The following is a 22,742-nucleotide window of genomic DNA, read 5'->3' on the forward strand; positions in this document are numbered from 1 at the left end:
GCAAAACAGCAGTGATTTACAATTCTTAGAATAACTCTTACACAATTACCAATAACACAACCTTGCCATAACTTCCTGTCTCTGTGAACAACGCAAGGCCAGCAAGAAAAGCAGCATAGGTGTACATGGTATGAATGAGTGGTGTGGGTGCATGCATCCACATATTTTGTTATTATATCTTCTGTCTGTATCCCCCCAGATTAGGTATCTAGGAATGTTAAAAGCAGGAAAAGGTCATACTTCAACAATGCTTGCTCATTTCTACACAGAAAAGCTACATTGCAATGCCAGGTGAAAGGCCAAGCATTCCCTGTGTGCACAGACTCTGCAATCATTCCTCAGCAATGTTCCAACTCTTGCTGGTTTTTTGCTGTTCACCCTCTGCAGTGTGGCTGTTAAATAAGAAAGTACTCATTTAGCATCGCTTGATGAAGGTGGATGGAAGACCTGGGACATGACGGCTCTTATTGTCACAGGACTGTGTGTGGTTTGGTGATGGAGCCTTATTTCACTGCAGTTTCAGTAACTCAAAGAGTTTGTGATATACGTCTTTCCTGTCACACTGCACTGCGGTTTAGCAATGAATTGGCTTTGGATTAATCCCAAAAATATTAAAACAGAGATTAAGCCTACTGTATTAACTTCTTCGTCCTCCTCCTACACTTGCATTTTTTCAACTTGTTTTCTCATCTTCTCCTCCCCTTATTTCCTCCTCTGACCCACCCTGTGCCTGGCACTCCATATTCTTTGCCTTTATCTGCAGCTTACTCTTCTTCTTTCTCCCAGTTTACCTCCATCTATCCCGTTCATATATGTACAAAAATAGATGCAGGTGGGCTTGTGCCACTCTTCTCAGTGGATTCAAACACAACTGAGAGATTTTGATACATGAATTATAGTGACAGCAAAGCAGTTTTGAAAAATGTACTTGCTTCAGAAGCTAGATTGATGGTGTTGTCAGATTAAACTGTGGACTGTTGGTAAGTGAATTCATCAATAGTCAACAATTTAGGCTATTTCCCTGAAATCTTCCCTCAGAGGAATGTCATTTTCTTATATCTGAGTTTGATTTAGATGAGTGAACATTGTAAATCTTGGTTTAGTACTGTATTTGGTGTGAGATAAAAGGCACAAAGTGTAAGATAGAGTTTATTCACCCTGTATTCAGATGATTTTGAAGTGTTATGGGACTCAACGTAAAACGTTTATTAATTAGGCTATATATAATTTGGGGTATTTCAAGGTAAAGTAGTTACTTGGGATGTTTTATCCTGCACAATTGTTCCCTTGTCTTTGTTGTCACTGTGGGCTGCTTGAAAATAGATTATGGTCCACACATGGTAGAAAAGACAAATTAAGTACAAAATGTTGAAGTAACCAAAATTATACAAATATGTATTATTTTGTAACAGCAGTTCTTTCCCACATGTGCCATTTTTGCCACTATCTGACATCCAATGAAAAAATATTGGAAAACATCCTATTTTATCTTATTTTGTCAGTAACAATTAAAAGTAAATGTTCTCCAAGCATAATGCAGCACTGATCCATCAACACAGCAGGTGTTCATTATGGTTAACTAATTTAACTGGCGATATGAGACAACCAATCAGGACATAGAGGGCTGTGAGGCTTCGCAGTTGAAAATTTAATTGTTCTCCCTCGTGGGAGTTTATGTGGCATATTTGATTTAAGAAAAGACAAAGGAGTTCATCACTCAACACTAATGCTTTTGGATAAATCAAGGTATGTGTAATATTCTCTCAACACATTTTTATTTTATTATTTGTTATTTATGTCTTTTATCACCAAACTGATTCATATTAAAAGGTTAACTTTATTTAAGCTAACGTCAAGTTATTCTGTATATTAGCCTAAGCTACAAAGTAACGGTTGCTCAAACTAAATAAAAAAACCCACCAAAATATGTTTGTTTTGTTTTTTGTTTTTTTTTATGTAACGTTAATTGTACCGTAAAAGCTGCTCAATGTATTTATTTGTAGTGAATCTACAACTTCCAGCTGTTTTCGTCTCACTTTAAAAGCTTTGCGCAGGCCTGTCATTTTGAGACTTTTATTGTGAAGCATGTACAGGAAATAAGTCGTATTGGTATTTGTATTAGTAATGACTTTTGGGAGGCACGTGATCTTTGCTCGGCAGATAGCCTATTGGTGACCAGTTTACCACCTAAATACCTGAGCCTGAATCAGGTTTAACCCCTTCCTGGTATTCCTGGCAGTGTGATCCCTACATGGTATGTTTATAGGCTTACATTTTTAAAAGCTTACATAGCAGTTCTCACATGTTGCTTCTCTTGAGGGCAGTATTTGAAGGCTTATTGTGGTTATATTTTCAAGTATGGGATGCAGAACAAAGCAGGGTTGTGAACTTACTTACCCAGTCCGCCCTGGCTTACAGGTCCTGACGTCAAAAATGAGTCTTATGATAGTTCCCATGTCCAGGTATTTGCGTTTGACAGAAGGAATTAGCCCACCATTGAACCATCCATTACTGTTCATGGAAAACCTGGTCTCATTATTCTTTTTTTATTTTTTCCTTCCTTCTTCCCCTTTTCTGTTGTGTGTGTGTGTGTGTGTGTGTGCGTGCGTGCGTGCGTGTGTGTGTGCGCGCATTCCTTGTGTGGATTTGTGTGTGCTGCAATGAGGATTAACCTAGTACTTTAGCTGATGCTGATTGGAATGACGTTCAACACACACACAGACTGGCTGTTAACAAGAAGGAGAGACTAGACCCTGCGTGTGTGAGTGTGTGTGTGTGAGTGTGTGTGTGTGTGTGAGTGTGTGTGTGTGTGTGAGAGAGAGAGAGAGAGAGAGAGAGGGTGAGATAGAAAGAAAGATGTATGAGGATACTGATTATAATTTAATGTCAACATGACAGCAACTGTGTGTCTGTCTGTGTATCCAATCTGCCCTCTTTTATATCTTATCTCCCTCCCGACTCTTCACACACACACACACACACACACACACACACACACACACACACACACACAATGAAGGCAAGTCAGGCAAGTTCACTGACTGTACTACTGTACATGGCATGGTGCCTTTTGGCACAGCCAGATGCAGGTGCAGGTAAATGGGTTAGTTAGAGCAGGACACAGACAGGCTGGGACTTAAATAATCTCTCTCACACTCAAATACTCTTTATAATGTACACATTTCACCTAGCTGTTTTTCTACATTTTGTAACTTAATTTATGTATCTGTCTTCCTCTCTTACTCCTCTTCGGCCTCTTATAAATATGCATCAAGGAGTCTTGGATTAGGGGCAAGGATCCGTTTCTAAAGCACAGCATGTGTGTGTTTGGGTGAGAGTGTGTTTGTGTGTGAGTGGGTGCATGCATGCTTGAGTGTGTGTGTTTGTGTCTTAAGCCAGGCAGAGCAGAATACGGCCCGCTGTAAGCCCAGGCGTGTGTGATTTGTGTGAATGGGTTTAGGCTGCGCTGATAGGCGGCGTCTTGGACACTAGATGACCAGACGCTTCATGGACAACGCAGGCTGTCCTGCTAAAAATATCAAGGTAAGACCACACTGCCTGTCTTTTTACCCATAATTTCATTCCCAGCGGGTTCATCATTTACAATCACTGTTCAGTTCATGTCTGTAAATCAATGCTGATCGCTATCTCTGTAACACATGTGGGTTAGCCAGGGTCCTGTGACATAAGCCACGATTTACTAGGTGAGAGTTTTTATTATTTTTTAAATTTTAAATTGTTTTATTAATTTCTTTTTGAGGCCTCTCATATCATTCACTTATCCTCATCTGTAATATTTTAATGGCCTCTAGGAATTTGGAATTGGATTTATTATAATCTGTCAGCTTTGGGAAACAAATAACAACATTTCCAGATTTGGGGAATTAGTTATTTAATTAGATGTTTTATGCTTTAATGTATCATTTGGAATGTGTGATTTGCACAAATAAAAGACAAAATCCAAAGTCTTAATGACATCTGTATTTTATTTTTGATTTAAATGAAAGAGAAAATATATATGGAACTATGATTTTGGGCAAACCTTTCATTCTTTCTCTGTATTTACTGAAGAAATTAAAGGAATGTTTCATTTTCTAATAATGTATATTTTATAGTGCAGGAGAGACTCAAAGAAGGGAACCCATATACAAGCTAGTTGTTTTACTTATTATCTATCCTTTCATTCTTTATCAGTTAAATTTGATTAACACTGAATGAAGAATTGTCTGTGGTTATTTTCATATTATCTGGGACTGTTTAACAGGCCAGTGGCCATCATTCACTTGAGCACACAAAATGTCGGCAATAAGCTGTTAGGTTTTCAAGAAATCCCAAAATAATGAACACAAGGCAAGCCATAAACCCTTAACCACCTGCAGGTCAAGCCTCTGCCACTTTTCAGGGGGAACTTCAGTATTGTACTTTACAGAATGTTTGAAATTTTCAGCTCAGAAATCTATTGGGAAAGGAAATACTGACTTGCAGACAGTAAGGTTGTGTTGTCCTATTAGATCTATTCAGAATAGTTACAGTACAAAGCCTATCTAATAATCATTTGTCACATAATTAATGAGGTGGTACTGTTTGCAAATAAAGGTGGCCTGGAAAATATCTTTCCACCATGACATCTCAGAGATGCTGTGTACAATATCACTCCCACCTATAAGGATCACATCATGACTGCAAGGCCATTAAGGTTTAGCAAAATGCAATGCAAAAGAACAATAACAAGTTTATTTCTTTCACTCTCATATACCGTTTTCATTTTCATCATTAGTGTTTCTGCCGCAGAAAGAAAGAGGACGCAGGATGTTTCGTGTCACATTGCCTGGCTTGCTTTTTAAAAAATGTGATGTCTTGCATAAAGAAATGCATTTTTTTTTAAATTAACTAATTAATATAATTAACTTTTATCCTGTAATGAACACTATGACAGTAGCCTCTGAATTTCAGGCCTTTCTTTTAACTGTACAGTATAATTGTGTAATGTTTACTCAATTTGATTGTCCTGTGGTATTTGAACCATTGTCGTCAGTAGACTCAGATCAGCTGTAATCTGTCCTTGGATGCCCCATGGGTTGTCTTTATTTTTAGTAGCTGCGCGTCACTGTACAGAGAAGTTGTAACATACTGGTCCATCACAGAGCGAGTTTATGTCTGCAGTTAAGGTATAAGTAAGATGTCAAACTCCTAAGGTGTGTTGACAATCTTTTGTATTAGGTATTGTAGTGATACAGCAGTTTAGCAGGTAGCAGGTTTAGATGTACAGACTAGGAAGAAGGAGTACAGTAATGGTTCTTCAAGTTGAAGGGGAGTTGATGTTGAAAAATGATATAAAGCTGAGACAAATCAAGGCAGGGGTTTGTGAATCTGAAACAGTGCGGTCTCTGTCTGTAAGATTAACAGCATGTACATGACTGCAGGAGTAATGTAAAGTAACCAAAGTAATTATGATAAACCATAGTAACTCCTACATTACACAGTACCTATGACACAAGTAAAAGATGAACATACTGTAGAAAGCCCTTTGCTTGAATGACCACACATCTTTTGAGCCGACCTGTGGTCAACATTTTGGTGTTGATTGTCTGTGTTGACTGTGTGATTATTGTTTATGTAGTTCAGAGCTGTCTTAGGTTTGTGACTGTGCCAATGGACAGATTTTACACAGTCATGGTAGGAGCTAAAGGGCCATGATTTAATAATGCCCACATTGACATTTCCCAACTTTTCGTTTAACCACAACACAGCAAATGGAAGTAAATATCTCCGTTAGAGCAGGTTACTGCACATGGCTTGATAATTTGCCACTTAAATGTGTTTTTATGTCTACTTATCAGACTGCCCCTCAGTCTGGGACATTTAAAGCCAAAAGTTTTTTTCTTTTTTCCTGGGAGTAGTTTCCTCTTAAAGTACTACAAGTTCCAGTGAATATTAGTGTTGTTTGTGCCAATGTGGTGGGAAGTGTAAAGGCTTTCATACTAGCAACTAATGCAGTGAACAGTTTTCTGCCCCCTTGTCTGGCTGCACTTGCACTGTTTATTTTTCAATTAGCAAGGGCTCAAGTTGGCATGAAGTTCGGTGGGCATGGGAAACTATAGCCCACGCTTGTGGAGCACAGTAGAAACCTAAGTTCTCCAGTTGAAGGATGGTCTGTCTTCACGTCTGTCCCCAAGAGACTGATTCCTGAAAGGATGAAGAATTTTTAATCATTTTGTGCCTGGCCCTTTTTTTAACAGATCCTAAGGGTTTTTTTTAGCAGCTTGAAATTAAATTGGTTGTGAGAATTGACTATGCATGCCACAAGAAGCAGAGGAGAAATGTTCCTTTCATTCCTTTGTTGTGTTTTTACACAACAATGATAACATTCAATGATTCATTGTTTTTATGAATGTAATATTTTGTCAGTGGCATTTTTTTTATAGCTATGTTTTTTTATCAGTATATCGGCCAATATAAGCTTATCGCAGATCTGTATTGGTGTAAATGTCGGCCATTAAGTAATGCTAAATCAAGTTTGAGGTCATATGGAAACATTACATCTCCATTACATATTTTGTCCACCAGAGAGCTCTGATAAGACTCAACAAGTCCTCTATGGATGAGATAGCACATTTAGTCTTAGTCTTGTTCTTTTTCACTTGCCAGTGTTAACTTCTCTATCAGGCATTTCACATAGAGATTAAAATAAGAAAAGGAAAGTTGGCTGAAAATGCTGAAAATCTACAACTGTCAGGAGCCCAAGAATGATTCAGGAAACCCCCTGAGAGTTGCCAAAGCAGACTCTGATAAGCACATTTTACTCAACCATTCCAGACATCTTTATCCCGGACTATAGGGTGTTGGTCTGTGTTTAATAACAGCTAGGTTACAAATGCTGGCACAGAGCCCAAAGCTTTTTGAGTTGTTTTTAGATTAACAGATACACTGAGCAGGCGCCTTTCTGGGACCTCATGGGGATTTTCAGGACCAAATACTCATGAGTTGATGTACAGTTCACAATGGGGATCTTTCAAATTCCACTATGAAATATGGTTTAATTACTCATTCAACTTTTCATAAATGACAACAAGGATTGCTCTAACTCAACCATGTGAATGCAGATATAGTTTATATAGCATGGGTATACGTGAGAAAGTCTTATTACATGCATGCATGCTTTTGTTTGTCTGGCGTTTGTGTCTGTCTGTGAACTGAAGTCAAAATGCAACACAGACAGAGACTTGTTGCCTGCTTTTACAATTTGTTTTTGTTCTTTTTCTGTATATTTAGATTTTCTTTAAAATTGCTGCAGCAAGTTTACTTTTCTTTTAAACACACCGTTGTTATCTTCTAAATTCTGCAAATAATGTATTTTGCAAGTGTTTGACTTTTAAATATTATTTGATAAAATACCTTATCTTCGGATATCTAAACTGACTGAACAGGACGCAAAAGTTATGGGGTCAAAGCAGCCAAAGCCTAATCTCCTTAGCAGGTGTACATGATGACATGAGGAAAGAACTTGAAAAGTAGAGGAGAAGAAGTGAGAGGAGGCACCAAAGAATGAAGGATGATGATGAGTGAAGTGAAAGCATAATTAGTTAAGGAAAGAAAATGGAAAAAGAGGGATTGTGGAACTCCAGCAGGGCTTTATTTCAATATGGGTGTGTGTGTGTGTGTGTGTGTGTGTGTGTGTGTGTGTGTGTGTGTGTGTGTGTACATGAAACAGACCTGACACAGAGCCCCACACTGTGGCACAACTACTCGGTGTGTATGTGTGTGTGTGCGCATGCGTGTGTGCGTGCTTTAATGAGTTCTGCCATGCCCATACTGTGTCAGAGCTGTTCCACAGTTCATTATTGCTCTTTGTATTGTCATTATATCAAAACAAACTTCAAAGTGTGCATGTCTGTGCTCGCATAATGTTCCCCCTGCATCTGAGCGCATGCATCCATCTCTGCATACTGTACGTCTGCGCGGCCATGCGTCTCTGAACGCAGTATGTGTGTAAGTGTGTGTGTGGTTGCAAGTCAGTGAGAGAGGGACAACAAGGGAGGGAGAGAGAGTGAGAGAGAGAGAGAGAAATGAGAGAGGTTTGAGAGCTCAATGGGCAAACAGTGTCGTGATGTGCTGGTGCACACTGATTCTCTGGCAAGTTTTTGCAACACCACAGGATTCTTTGAGTTTTGAGTAGAAGTTGCTGCTGCCGCTCTTTGTGCATGTTGTAGCCGTCACAGGTTCTACTTGTTCTCTTTTACCATCTCCAGAGGTAATGTATGCATGTGAGTTGGGATAAAATACCACTGTCTTTACTGTGCTGTTTATTTTAAGGGAATTACCTCAAAAGTGCCAGTGTGGCGTCTAATGATTTGTCTGTAGTTTAAGCAGAGTTCACTAAGATGATCAATTGCTCAAAATAGTGCCTACATTTTTAATTTTGGTTGTTTTACAATATCTCATTATATTTTCCCTGCATGTCCTCTTTCAGTCTATCTATGAAGAAATCTTGATGTTATCTCTTTCTTTATTAAAGTCGACATAATGGAACAGAAAAAGATTATTTTTAAAATGATATCATGTAATGACTAATGACTTGAAAGTTTATGTACAGTATCCCTCCGTAGTATTTGTTTTTGAAGAATGGAACATGGAAAAAATATATGTCCAACTTTATTTGAATTATATACAGTATGTTACTTCATGGTTTTTTTCAGCCAAGTGTGTTTAGTATTTCATCAAGCAGATGTTTGCTTTTCTTTTCTTCTATTGTGAGGCAGTGTGACAGCTGATACAGCGTGAGCTATACAGATAACTGTGAGTTAACTATAGTTGAGAAGATGACCGTTTTACAGTTACATATTTTTTTATAACTTAAAGTTAATGAGCATTTCATTTTATCTTCACATTTCTTTTAAGTTGCTACCTCTCAGGTAGAAATTGTCAGATTTCCATCAAGTTTAAGCTTCTCAAGCATCGTAAACTTTGTCAGACCAGAAGGAGCGTACTGTATTTCTGTGAGACTGTGAGGATTCAGATGGAGATGAAGTCATTGTTGTGATGAAAAACTTATGATTGCTTTCATCGGGAAGTAAAAGTATGGTTTGTATGAAAAAAATGTTTGTGTTGGTTAGTCTGTGTTTCCCGCTCAGAGTCCAGGTACAGGACAGGGTTTTTGGTTGTGTGGTAGTCAGATGTTTGTGTGGAGTGAATATCGTGCCTTGTAAAACTGCTGGACACTCGTTCTTAATTAAGATAATGGCATTCCATGTAAATTGAGTCTTCCTACATTCTGGCATTCATTACTAATTGAGCTAACACTATAAACAATCTAATCCACTTTTAAACGGCTCTCTCAGTTTGACCCATTACTCATGTGATAGCATTGTGGATTGGATGTTAAGTATTTGTGGATTTTCTGTTGAAAATTCAATGGCTGTGTTGTCAATGTAATTTGCTGCCAATGTAAAAACTATATTTTTGCTGAATTTAAAACTAATCATAGAGTTTTAAGAAGCTGTTGAAGAACAATTTCAAATCTAAGTATTTGAAGGGTATTGAGATTGCTCCGCCTCAGTGACCTCTCACATAATTTACAAAATGGACAAAGGCTACTTATTCAGGACTCTTGACATAGAATAATACTTGGCGCACTGATGTTGACAGAGATGTAGATGTACATCCTTATGAAAGTCTTGTGTATGGATTATGTTTAATATATCAAGTAATTAGAATTAAACATTTAATTAAGAAATAAAGGAGATAAATTTGCTCCACTCCCTCTGTACTGTTTACTGTCTATGCTGTATGTACTGTCTGCAGATATGTGAAATTCTGTCATCTAAAACATCTGAAATAGTATTACGAAGCGTAACTTAATAACATCTGATTTTACCCAATGATGAATACAGACAAATATGAACCATAAATAGAGAAAAAACACATTTTAAAAGGTTTTACCATGAGGTAAAATAATAAAAAAAAAATTTTTTTTCTTTCTCCCTTCTATTGTCTGGTTAGAGCACATGACACCCAAAAGAACTAAGAAACAACCTCTTGAGCATATTTGACTGATGTTGAAGCTTTTGCTTGGATATTTTAACAGTTTGCCCTGGGTGACATTCAACGTGGCAGTCTCCACATTTTCACTTGTTTTCTATCTTTCAAAGTTTTTTCTTGTGCTTCCAGCCCTTAAAAATGCTGCTGGTGCTTGTATTTATTCTCTAATTTCTCCATTTTATACAGCTTTGATCAGATAAGCATTGAAACAGGTTATGCAACTGAGAGATAGCGTGTAATGAGAAACATGACGGAGTAAATGCTAAGTAAATCAGCATGTCCCAGCACAATCAACTTGATTTGTACTGTTTTCTATGAGAAGTATATTTCTCCTGCAATGTTTTACCCACATTAAGATTTAGCCTTTTACTCATAGTAAAACACATAAGACAAGCCACCTAATGACCTAATAATTCAGGCAGTTGTGGCAGGTAGAAAAACAAATAGATTTTATAATTTATACAAATTTACTGAAAAGTAATTTAAAACTGCCAAACTCTTTTCCCGTGACTTATCTGTGTATTTTCTCTGTGTGTGTTGCAGTGTGTCCTCTGTGTGTGTCCCATCACTGAGTGTCACAGAGGACGAGCCGTTTGTGGAGAAGATCCAAGATTCTTGTAACTTTTCTGCTGGCCACATCCTGTTCAAACACATCTCTCTTCTTGTGTACCCTCCTCTCTCTGTCCTTACTGCCTGCTCTTATTCACTGTTGCTCAACAGACTCTTACACATTTCAATCCTCTCCTACATACACACACCTCCCCTTATTCTGGCCCCATTTTTCTGCTTTCAGCTCTCCTCTCCTGTTCCTTTTCTCCTCTACCTGTCCAAGACGGACAATCCCTGGTTTTCCCACACTTGTCTTACACCACCACTGCACAATTCCCTCACTCTCCTAACCCCTCTGTTCCCCTAATGGGCACCATATCAGAGAGTAGTGCCACATTCCCTTCATCGTCACTGAGAACCTCTCTCCACCCCTAACCGCCTCGCCAACAACAACCTCAACACAACCCAATGGAGACAAAAGATATGATGATGACGAGCATGTTGACAATGGACAAGGGCGAGAATGAGGGAGAGAGGGACAAAGGGAGAGAGGAGGTGGGGGGAGAAGAAGAGGGCACACAGCAGGAAAATGGTAGACTGATGCTGGCTGATGGTCTTGCAAAGAGAGGACCCAAGAACCTGAACTCAGGCTCTGGCCAGCAGGTGTCCAATGGCTTCTCTACATCCACCCCTCAGAGCCCCAGGGAGGGACCAGGGACCGCAGCTTGCGCTGGGGGTACAACCTCTGGGTCTGGAGGCGGCACCGGGTCCTCTGTGCCGCTGGGAGGCCTCAGGACTCTGGTGGTCCAACAAACCAGCTTGGAGAGGCCCAGAGAAACCTGGAGCAAGAAGATGGACTTCTTGCTGTCTGTAATCGGCTACGCTGTCGACTTGGGAAATGTCTGGCGCTTCCCCTACATCTGCTACCAGAATGGAGGAGGTGAGGAGGCAAAAAGATGTTTGAATGAGAGAAAATAGGGAGAGGGAGATAAGGAGCGTGATGGAAAGGAGATAAGAGTACATGAGATCACATTCTAGAGTAAACAGGATTTCAAGGACTAGAAAGAAGAAAAGGCTCTTTCTTGGTTTGAATTGAAATACACTGTAATTCACAATATATGCAAGAGCTGAGGTGATTGAGTTTACTAGCCTGTAACTTTTTCCATCATAAAACACGGAGATAGATGGAGTCTTTCTCTGGTATGTCATCATTACAGCAAAATAAACGCCTAAACAACAAGATGTTGACCTACAAGGAGTGCTGCAGTTAACAAAGTTGTTTATGAATAGCACTTCATTTAGCTTATTTCAAGGTGAGCATGTGTTTTCAAAGTCTGTGTCTTCCACCACCGTTACTGTGTTACGCTGTTACTACACAATCCTCACCTAGCAGCAAACAGGGCCTCCCTTTCTACTTTTATTGAATTTGCAATAATAAAATCTTTGTAATTTCCTGTGTTCTGTGTCTCTCTCACGGAGCGAGGTAGAGATGGGGACTGGGAGACACTTGATAGAGGCAACAGTATTAATTGTGGTTTTTATGAGAACTCCTTTAGTCTCTTTCTCCTTGCTTAATAACCTGTCTCCCAGGCAGCTGCTCAATCAACCCTTATCTTTGCTTTCATGTCACAAAGAGACAGAAGCACGCATGTACACACCAGCCCATCTACATACACAAATGCACACATGCACATAATATAAGTTGATAATCTGATGGAAAGAAAGAAAGAGAGAGATGTGTTATCAAACTCTGCATGTTTGGCTGGAGAGTCCTGAGATCTGGCTGCAATCCTACTGCTCCTCTGTTTGTTCTCCAGTGTTTGGTTTTACCTAAATCTCCTTTCATCACTTTTATACTTTCCTTACTTAGCAATAACAAAGCCAATGTCGCAGAAGGCTGATTTGTCAATGGAGAATTTAAAACGAAATGACCCAGAGCACATTAAACGCAGAGTAATGTGAAACTGGGAAAACAATGCTTTGTTATTTTTGAAAGCACTGCAGTTATGTAAATAATAAGTTACTTACAAATTTTAATGATTTTTACAGAGTGCTTTTTAATGTTCTTGGTTCTTGTTGATTGGGGGTTATTGAGAGGACTACTGAGATTACTAATGGAGTGTGAACGAGTACCATGTCCCATGAGTGTAATTGACCTTTTACTGTTCTTCTATAACTCTTTCTTCCTTTCAATTTTTCCCCACTTTCTCTTTTCTCAATGTTTTGATCTTCCCCACATCTGTCCCCACATTTTTTCTCCCTCTCCACTTCTTCATTTCTTACCTCCAACCCGGTTTTCTACTCTTAATTTCCCTCCCGCATTTCCAAATTTCCCCATGTCTCTGTCTAGGTGCCTTTTTGCTGCCCTACATGTTGATGGCGGTGTTTGGAGGTGTGCCTCTCTTCTACATGGAACTGGCTCTTGGTCAGTTCCACCGCAGTGGCTGCATCTCCATCTGGAAACATATCTGCCCCATATTTAAAGGTAAAAGAGGGACTGTAGAGAACAGAACCGATTGAGAAATCAGTTTATAACAAATGCTTGGGTAAAAAAAGGAAGAAGAGAACAGTGAAATTGGTAAGACGAAGAAGGACTGTGTCAAGTCAGAGTCTTTGAGACAGCTCATTTAACCTTCTTGTCCCCGTCAGTACAGCCCCCTTGAAGAGCATCTCTTACATCTTGAACATCTAGTGAGATGTTCTGACTCTCTGTTATGGAAATTGTCACATTTCCATGCCAAATGCCAGATGCTCAGAAATCTGATAGTATGTAAATTGTTGTTGTTTGGAAATGTCACCCACTTTCCCAATAACAACTTGAATTAGCTTGAAAACACCAAAGATGTCTGCAGTATCTGGGGAGTGGCTGACTGATGATGCTTACTATGGACAGTTTTTTTTTTAAGTAAAATGTACATATATGTACATAGTTAAAGATTTAATGTTTGTTTTTTTTCACTGTTTTGTACTAACAATCATCTTTTCCACTCATCCAGGGATCGGCTTTGCCATCTGCATCATAGCCCTCTACATAGCCTTCTACTACAACACCATCATGGCCTGGGCCTTGTACTACCTGCTATCATCATTTCGGCCCACCCTACCCTGGTCCACCTGCACCAACAGCTGGAACACAGCCAACTGTAACCGCTACATGTCCACCGACCTCAATGTGTCGTGGTCCAACTCCTCCAAATCCCCTGCCGAGGAGTTCTATACGTAAGTGCATGTAAGTCGGATGTAGAGGCGTACGGGGAGAGCAACACAGGAGGGAGACGTCAAGTGAAGGAGGGAGGATGACTTCCAGAGAGCGATCACAGGGTTGGTTCTGGTGTTTAAGAGCCCTGACAGATTTACCGCCAGCACTCTCTCCAAAATCCACTTGCTTCGCAGACTGTGAAGGCATTGTAGGGAGGTTAGCATTTCAGAATAAGAGTTGCCGTTTTGATCCAAGACGGTCAGAAATATACAAGTAACACAGAAGTAACTTTCTAATCATATATGTATAATTGAAAACAGAGGAAATGTACCACTGAAAGACCTGTGGAACAGTTTATTTCAAAGGTAGATAGATACAAAAGGGGTCAGTTTCACCTGTAAATATGAACCATCCCTTTAGTTAACATAGCAGGTGATGAGCGAGAAAGGCAAGTGATAAGGAAGGACGGAGCAATTAATGTGTAACAACGTGGAAAAAGTGACTAGATGATTTTAAGATGTGGAACAGAGATCAGATCTCTTTCACAATCATGAAAAGGGCCCTTTTTTCACAGAAAATGCTGCTGACATGAAACTAAAACTCCTTACCACATATTAAAGTTTTAAGCAATCTTTAGCATGCTGCTTACACATTAACTCAAGTAGTAGGGACAGCCAGGGTTTTAAAAAGCGGGGTAGTCAGTACTGACACAAGTGTTTTTTTTTTACTGTACTTAAAAATCTGAGGTCTGTCAAAACAATGTCTTTCTTATTCCTGCCTGTGTTGGACTTATCAGCTACTCACTAGACCGTGTCTGTGTGTGTCCAATGAGACAGATTCATGGTTTATCTGTAGTTGACTTTTCCAAGTACAGGTTTCAAAGTAACAAATTCCGTAAGTCAGAGTCTGGCGCCAGAATTTCCTGTTTTCAACATAAATCATGTCACTGTTTTATCGTCCAAGCTCTGTGTGCTTAACCTGTGACCAGATGTTAACCTCACTGTTCAATTCAAATCTTTTTTGCACCATATTGCGTTTTTTACTTTGGCTTGTGTAAACACTATTTATTGACATAGATTTGCTATAAAGTCAGTCAAGGTCCTCTGGTATTGTTTTTATCTAGTCTTGCAGTCCTTTACCTTAGATGAACTTTCATTACAGCTCATTTAATCTAAATGTATTGTGAATTGTGTGTGTTTGTCAAGAAATAAGGTTCTATCATTTTTGTATTGGACAATGAGTCTATGCAGTACTCTTCCATTTTACTCCTCTTCTTTGTACTATGTCTTATCTTCTTTATGTTTTTCATTTTCTTTATTCTTTCCATCACATGTCCTTCCTTCCATGCTCTATTCTTTGACTCTACTTTCCAAATTTCAAAAATATTCTGTCTCCGTGTCTTCTCACTTTTCCTTATCTGTCACTTCTTATTATTCTTGACATTGTTCTCCTTCGCTTCACCTTCCTTTTCCTCTCATCTTCTTCCTTCCCCTACTCTCTTCTTCTTTTTCTTGATCCCTACAACTCCCCATATCTCTTGTCTTCTCTTCTTATGTCATTTCCCTATATGTGCTTCCATGTAATATTACATAATATTCATTTATCCCCATGTGTCCCCTTGTTGCATCCCTTTTGATCTCAACTCTCAACCCAAACATCCCCCCTTCCTTGTCTCCTCCCGCCAGTCGCCAGGTGTTGCAGGTCCACCTCTCCCCTGGCCTGCACCAGCTTGGCTCTGTCAGCTGGCAGCTGGCCCTCTGCCTGCTCTTCATCTTCACCATTGTCTACTTTAGCATCTGGAAAGGAGTCAAGACGTCTGGGAAGGTAGCTGAAGGGGTGCCTGTATGGCTGATGGAGGTGTCAGTTAGAGTGGATTGATGGAGGGATTGATGGAGACAGAGAGGCAGAGAAAAGAACAGTTGTTCTCCTGTCATCTCTTCGCTCTCATTATCATTCATCATCATGGTAGAAAAGTTGGTTAGAAAGGCCGTCTTAAAGTTAAACAGTTTGTGGTTCAAACATCCACAATCAAACCTGAAAAAAACAGGCAGGCCTCAAGTACACATATTGGAAACTAGCTAAGACAAGGTGGTGCTTTGTTGCATATCGTTCCCCTCTCTCTCCGAGGGTTTAATGTTTGCATTTCTACTGTCACTGCCAATAAAGTAATCTATAGCAAATCATGTAAATGTACACTTCCACACTTTCATTGCAGTACTCCCTATAATGAATTCATATATTATATGATAGTCATGATTCAACTTACACACACTTAATAAATCTGGAGTTCCAAACATCCATTATCAAGCAGCTCTGTCCCAGAAATATCCAGTGGTTCATGATAACAATGTCTTTTAATTGAAAAAAGTGATCATTGAGCATGAGCAGATATCAGCCACTATGACTTACCCGACACAAGAGTTCATAAACAGAAAGGTAAACCAGTGTGTTCTTTCTGCATTAGGTAGTGTGGGTGACTGCAACCTTTCCCTATCTGGTCCTTCTGGTCTTACTCATCCGCGGAGCCACTCTGCCAGGGGCCTGGAGGGGTGTCGTCTTCTATCTCAAACCTGACTGGGAGAAACTGCTTAGCACTGCAGTAAGTCTGACGACTTTATACAGACTTCTGTTACATGTCCTTAACACACACTTTCTCTTACCCTGCTCTATTTCTCTTTTTCTTCTCCGCTGTCTTAATCCATGTTTCTTTGTGTCTCTCCATCATTCACCATCATCGCCCCCCCGTGCTCTTCAAGGTGTGGATTGATGCAGCAGCTCAGATCTTCTTCTCTCTGGGTCCGGGGTTCGGCGTACTCCTCGCCTTTGCCAGCTACAACCCATTTCACAACAACTGCTATAAGTGAGATTTTGTTACAGTGTACATACATCAATGAAAGAGTTAAAACCATATGTGTTAAATATCTGTTTCACTATCTGCTTTGAGATATAGTATCCATACAGGTGGAACCATCACCAAGTCTACTAAGTCTCAAAACTTAAGCAATGGCCATAAATCTATAAGCAGTGGCTTGATTTATGTTTTTCACAGAGCATCTCTCTAACTTTGTTGTCTTTCTGCCACCCAATCATTTTCTCTCCCCCTCTCCCTCTCAGAGATGCGTTGGTCACCAGCTCTGTGAACTGTCTGACCAGCTTTCTATCTGGCTTTGTCATCTTTACCGTGCTGGGATACATGGCTGAAATGAGGCAGCAGGATGTGGATGCTGTGGCCAAGGATGCTGGTAGGATACCACAACAGAGCACACCCAACAAGAAATTGTTTAACTAGCCTGACATTTTTGGGAAAAAAAGCATCCCGCATTGAACTCAAGCACCTTTTACCTGGAAAGGATAAAGATTATTGCATGCCAAATATCTGTAGGTGTATGCTTTGACATCACTGAATACAAGAATAAAGGGGTAAGGATGAATTCAACATGACTGTCATTTCTGTCTCAACCAGGTCCCAGTCTGCTGTTCATCATTTATGCAGAAGCCATAGCAAACATGCCTGCTGCCACTTTCTTTGCCATCATCTTTTTCCTCATGATCATCATGTTGGGTCTGGACAGCACGGTTAGTCTCGTATTGTTACTCTTTTCTATGCAAAAGTTAACTCCTCACTTGTTACACCCTAATTCCGTCGTTGCCCAGTGCTCTGCTTTTGTGAGCTCCCTCAAACCTAGAAACAGAGGTTTCATATTTGCAGATGCTTTTTTCTGTTTGAGTTGAATGTGTCGGTTGTACTCATTTCTCCAGAAAGGTGTTGGGTATTATTTGTCCTCACTGTTCCATTTGGAATAACAGTCAACAATGTGATAGGACTTTCATATCACTGTTGGGCATTGATCTTGTCTCCATAAGCCTGTGTTTATCTGCTCTGAGGCAGCCAGCTGGAGAGACCTGTAAGGCTCTTATCACAGACTGATAATCAGTGTAGAATCAGCATCAGGGTTGCTATGCCCCTCGATTTTATGACTGAGGATATTACTGCAAAACGTGTCGTGTACATGGAGTCAGGCTGGATCGTCTTAACACTTTGTCTCTTCATTTTTAGACAGCTATTGATGTTTTCTGTTAGGGGGTGGATGGATCGCCGAATAAGTGTTGAACTACTGCTGGACTGATTATATTAAACAGCTGCTTATCAACATCTTGATAGCACTTAACATGTAGATGAGAAATTATCCAGACAGAATATACAGTCAAGATAAGTGGACTTTTCCACAGTCTAAAGGCTTCCTTTTCTCATCTTCTTCCTCTTTCTTTTTATTCTGCACTCTCTAATGAGTTCTTTATTTCTTTTCCCCTCTTCTCCCCACTCTCCTCTCTCCAGTTTGCTGGGCTGGAGGGGGTGATCACAGCTATGCTAGACGAGTTCCCTCATATCCTAGCTAAGAGGCGCGAGTGGTTTGTCTTTGGCCTGGTGTGCGTCTGTTACCTCGGGGCTCTCTCCACACTCACATATGTAAGTTAAACAACCACAATACATACAGGTTACTATCAAATGGCATCCATCATAAAACATCATCCTCAACCAAATAAGATTTGAAAATACCTCTAATATTACAGGTAAATCAATCATTTATCCCACATCACTGTCAGCAATTAAATAGCTATATTGTGATCTGCTACTAAAGAGTAACATAAATTTGAGGCTTCATTTAATGCTCATAATTGGTCATATTCTCAATTTCCATTCAAATACATCATAAACTAATAAAAGGGCTCATGCTGTTGTCAAAAGTATACTCAGTGTTACTACTGTATTTAAGGTAATGTAATGAAATCAACTTAGAGCAGCCTGAATAATCCATTTATCTCCAATCCTCATTATAGTAAGTTACTGACTAACATGCATCCCTGCTCCATTAGACACTCACAACATATTAGGCCTATCATAGTTGTAGACATTTTCAATGAAACCTATTGTACAAGACTCATTTGTAAATTGCTTATCATGAATTCCTACTCTCTCTCTCTTCCTGTGTCCTGTCTCAGGGAGGAGCGTTTGTGGTGAAGCTGTTTGAGGAGTATGCTACAGGCCCTGCAGTCATCACTGTGGTGCTGCTGGAAGTCATCGCTGTTTCCTGGTTCTACGGTAAGCTGCGGGATTGATGTGGAATGTGATGGTGATGATGATGATAATGATGGTTTGTGACCATATTATGAATCGTAGTTATGGTGGGGATGAAGGTGAGGGAAGAGTACTGATTATATATAGAATATAATGTCCTCAGTCTTTTGTCTATTTCATCCTTATCTGTGTAGTTTCAGTCATAGACCTAGACACAAGTGAAAAGAGATGAAGATGGACCTTTGATATTTGGGGCTTTGTAGTAATTATGTGTGTCTGTTATTGTGTTTTCCAGGCACCAACCGCTTCTGTAATGACATCCAGCTCATGCTTGGTTTCTACCCGGGTTGGTTCTGGAGGATCTGCTGGGTGGCCATCTGCCCCTGCTTTCTGCTGGTGAGGCTCATGTAAAGTATTTACGCACACTGTACACTAACAAGCACAGGAAGATATAATGGTTAGAGCAGCTGTCGTATTTACCCCGTAATGTGTGACCTCTGCTTTTGTTCCTATTCCCATGTCCAGTTCATCATCATCAGTTTCCTGGCCTTCCCTCCAGAGGTCAAGTTGTTCAACTACCAGTACCCGCAATGGACCACCGTCCTAGGCTACTGCATCGGGGTGTCCTCATTCATCTGTGTGCCTGCTTACATGGTCTACCACCTGCTAAATGCCAAGGGCACATTCAAACAGGTACAAGTCCTTCCTTTCCTTTCCTCCTAGATGGTTTCCCCCTTGTTCTCCCCACATGTACCCTTCCATCATTCTTCTTCTAACCCATATCCTGACCTATTTTCTCTCCCGTCTCCAGCGACAGACAGGGATTGCCTCCCTTCTTTTCAGTTCACTGTCAGGGTCTACCCTCCCCTGTGAACACATGACTGGAGATCAGGATCAAAGGAGCAGGGAGGAGGCACAGGCCAGAGATTAGCAAAAAAAAAACATGACAACTTCCAGGCCCCATAGATCTTGCACACACATACACACACTTAGGGCATTACCTAATGAAACACACACACACCTAACACTTGCCACTCACATATACAGACACACAAGTCCACATTCTGCAATGCATGTGTGGACTGTCATGTTGCCAGATTTGAGGATAAAGGACTAAAGGAGACCACGTCATCCACTGCACCTAAGCGTCAGCACGCCCGGCTTGACAAACTAGGTCCAGCCAAATCAGCACCACTGATAAAATGAATCATCGAAACTTATTTAATAGACAGGTTTTAGATGTCTGTTTGTTATATTTTGTTACTTTCTGAGCTAAGCATCTTTCATTTTTGCTCCTGTGGGGGCCCTACCTAAAATTTGTAACTAAAACTTTATAACAAAATAAATACAATTACACAACAAGTTATAATTATCATAATTATTATTATCATTATTATTGTGTTATACCCTTTGTGAGAGTTGACAGAAGGTAGGAGGACATCAAACGGGCTGGTAGACAGATTGCCTTTGGCTGTTGTCCAATATTGACACTGCTGCTAGGGCACACAATACACTGACGCACACTGTCAACACATGCGAACAGATGAGGCTGAGCAGGGTCAAAATGTTTGAATGTCTCTTTGTAGTAAGACCATGGCGGTGTGTCATTTGTAATATTTGCCCACTCTCTCTTGAACGTACTGTAAGTGTGGATACCGTACTTGCTCTTCCCGATTCTGTTGCAAACAATGTTTTGGTCAAGTCAGTCAGTCAACAAAAACATTAAATCTGCAACACTTTTTATAATTCCATTTTCTTTGACAGATTCCAGCAAAATATGACATTTAAATGTCAACTTAATTTTTCACTGTTGTTGGACATTTTGTAGACCAAACAACGGCTCAACTAATCTAAAAGATAATTGGCAGACAAATTAATAATGAAAATAAATGATCGTTGTAGCTCTACTTCATCATTTCTGAAACAATGAATATATGTTTATCAGTCCTTGTAGTTTTTATTCAATAACAGAATTTTCAAAGATATTACATACATCCTTACATATATCCTTGTCCACTGATAGTGGTGTATATATGAATCACTATAATTTATTCTCTTTCCTTTTTTTTCCCCTTTGTCTGTATCTTTCTCTTTACTCACAGCGTCTGTTAAAAAGCATCACTCCAGTGCCCAGCAGTGACGACCACAGAAACTTCATCGTCACCAATGCAGTCTGACCAAACCCTGACCAAAAGAAGATGCCACTCGTAGAGGGCCCTCTTCTGGACAAACTGCAAAACTACAGGACAAAGGGGCTACCTTTCACCGTCTTTGCCTCTTTTCTCACATCTTCTTCACTCATTTGTCTTTCTCATGCTAAGATCTAGAAATGGAAGTGGAGTTAGGTGGAGCCAGGCTGCGGTAGCTTTGTTTAGCTTCGTTTGGTTTGGTTTTTTAAGCCGGTTCAGTTTCAAAGGAGTTCTCTGGATTTACTCACAAACCCAGAGCCCTGTTCATATTCCCATTTCCTGCACTTAGAAGCATCACCGTAGTAAATTAGTGACCAAACTTTTCTTCAGGTAACACAGCCGTAGCAAATATTTTATACAGTTATACAAAGTATGATACAATCTGTGTTAATGTAGACAAAATAACATGCACTCAAACTAGAGATACTGCACATTGAAATCAGCTGGAGAAGGACAGATAGTTACATTTCAATCCACTCTCACTGTTTATGGTTGTACTTTCATATTATGCTGTTAAGTTATGCATTCTGATATGTAGCAAAATTCAGGTATCTTTTTACATCTGTTACTGAAGCCAAATATATGATATCTGTTCTGTTTGTATTTCTAAAGATGTTTCAATATTGTCCTTATGTTGTGTTGACTGGCATGTTGGACGAACTGCGGATTTGAGTTCTCTACACTGTGAAGCCCTGTCTGGTAGCGACAGGAGTGTGTGTGCAAGTGTGTGTTTGTGTATGTGTGTGTGTGTGTGAGAAGGAAAGACTGTTATAATGTCCAGTGGAAAAAGATTCACAGACAGAACCAACCATGTGTATTCATTCTATAACTGCAATATAAGATGTGTATTTATTTTATAATGTATCATGGCTATCATTTTGACTTCCCTCACACTTCAACCATTACATGACATAGAGCTGATGGTCCATGTTTTAATCTCAGTGACATTCTGCACTCTGCTGTCTTACTGCATAACTGTCAGTAATAGAAACCAAATATGGATCAGAGCTAATAACATTATCACTGTCATAGTCTGAAAATCAGCGTTACTGCTCTTTACTTTCTACCAAAAAATTGTGTGTTTGTGTGTGTATGCACATGTGCCTGTGTGTGAGAGTGTATGTATCTGTGTGTATGTTGGAGCAAGGGTTAAAATATGGCAAGTACTGTACATCTACATGTGTATTTACTAGTCAGTCTGGTATTGGTGTAATCTATCCTGTGAATACCTGTCTCCTCCCGCCATGGATGTGTGATTGTGTGTGTTTAGATCTTGTGTGTCAGTGTGTGTGTGCACACTTTGGTTAGTATGTCAGTGCACACGTGGATGGTTGTGAAAAAAGAATTAGAGGTGTCCAGCTCCTTTATGTGTGCATGCTGTGATATGTGTGTATACTGTATTTCTGTGTGTGTGTGTGTGTGTGTGTGTGTGTGTGTGCGCGCATGTGTCTGTGTGCGTGTGTATGCATGCGTGCGTGTCTGTAATGTGACTTCCTGTTGTCTTGTTAACGGCCAAAATATCTTATGAAGGAAGTAAACTCCCTCTTGCCTCTCTCTCTCGTACCTCTCAAGCTTATGTAAGATCTATATATGTCAATAAAAGACTGTATTGAGAAATACACCTGTATAAAATAAAGATATATAAATATATGGGAAATAACAGATAATAAAGATATATGGAAATAAATAA

At 39.8% G+C, this 22,742-nt stretch overlaps 1 protein-coding gene across 1 annotated transcript; it reads left to right on the forward strand.

The window, feature by feature from the left end:
* The first annotated feature begins 8,046 nt into the window (after positions 1–8,046).
* Positions 8,047–22,742, forward strand: slc6a4a (solute carrier family 6 member 4a). Its single transcript, XM_023408161.2, has 14 exons — positions 8,047–8,251; positions 10,582–11,527; positions 12,938–13,072; positions 13,584–13,806; positions 15,472–15,610; positions 16,251–16,385; positions 16,543–16,646; positions 16,901–17,028; positions 17,250–17,362; positions 18,123–18,254; positions 18,788–18,887; positions 19,159–19,259; positions 19,389–19,556; positions 20,966–22,742. The coding sequence occupies exons 2-14, from the start codon at positions 11,056–11,058 to the stop codon at positions 21,038–21,040; spliced, it is 2,025 nt and encodes a 674-aa protein (XP_023263929.1). The 5' UTR covers positions 8,047–8,251; positions 10,582–11,055; the 3' UTR covers positions 21,041–22,742.

The sequence above is a fragment of the Seriola lalandi genome, unplaced genomic scaffold (assembly GCF_002814215.2).
Source record: "Seriola lalandi dorsalis isolate HSWRI2012SDOR001 ecotype SW California unplaced genomic scaffold, Sedor1 jcf7180002054355, whole genome shotgun sequence".
In the NCBI taxonomy this organism is placed as follows: domain Eukaryota; kingdom Metazoa; phylum Chordata; class Actinopteri; order Carangiformes; family Carangidae; genus Seriola; species Seriola lalandi.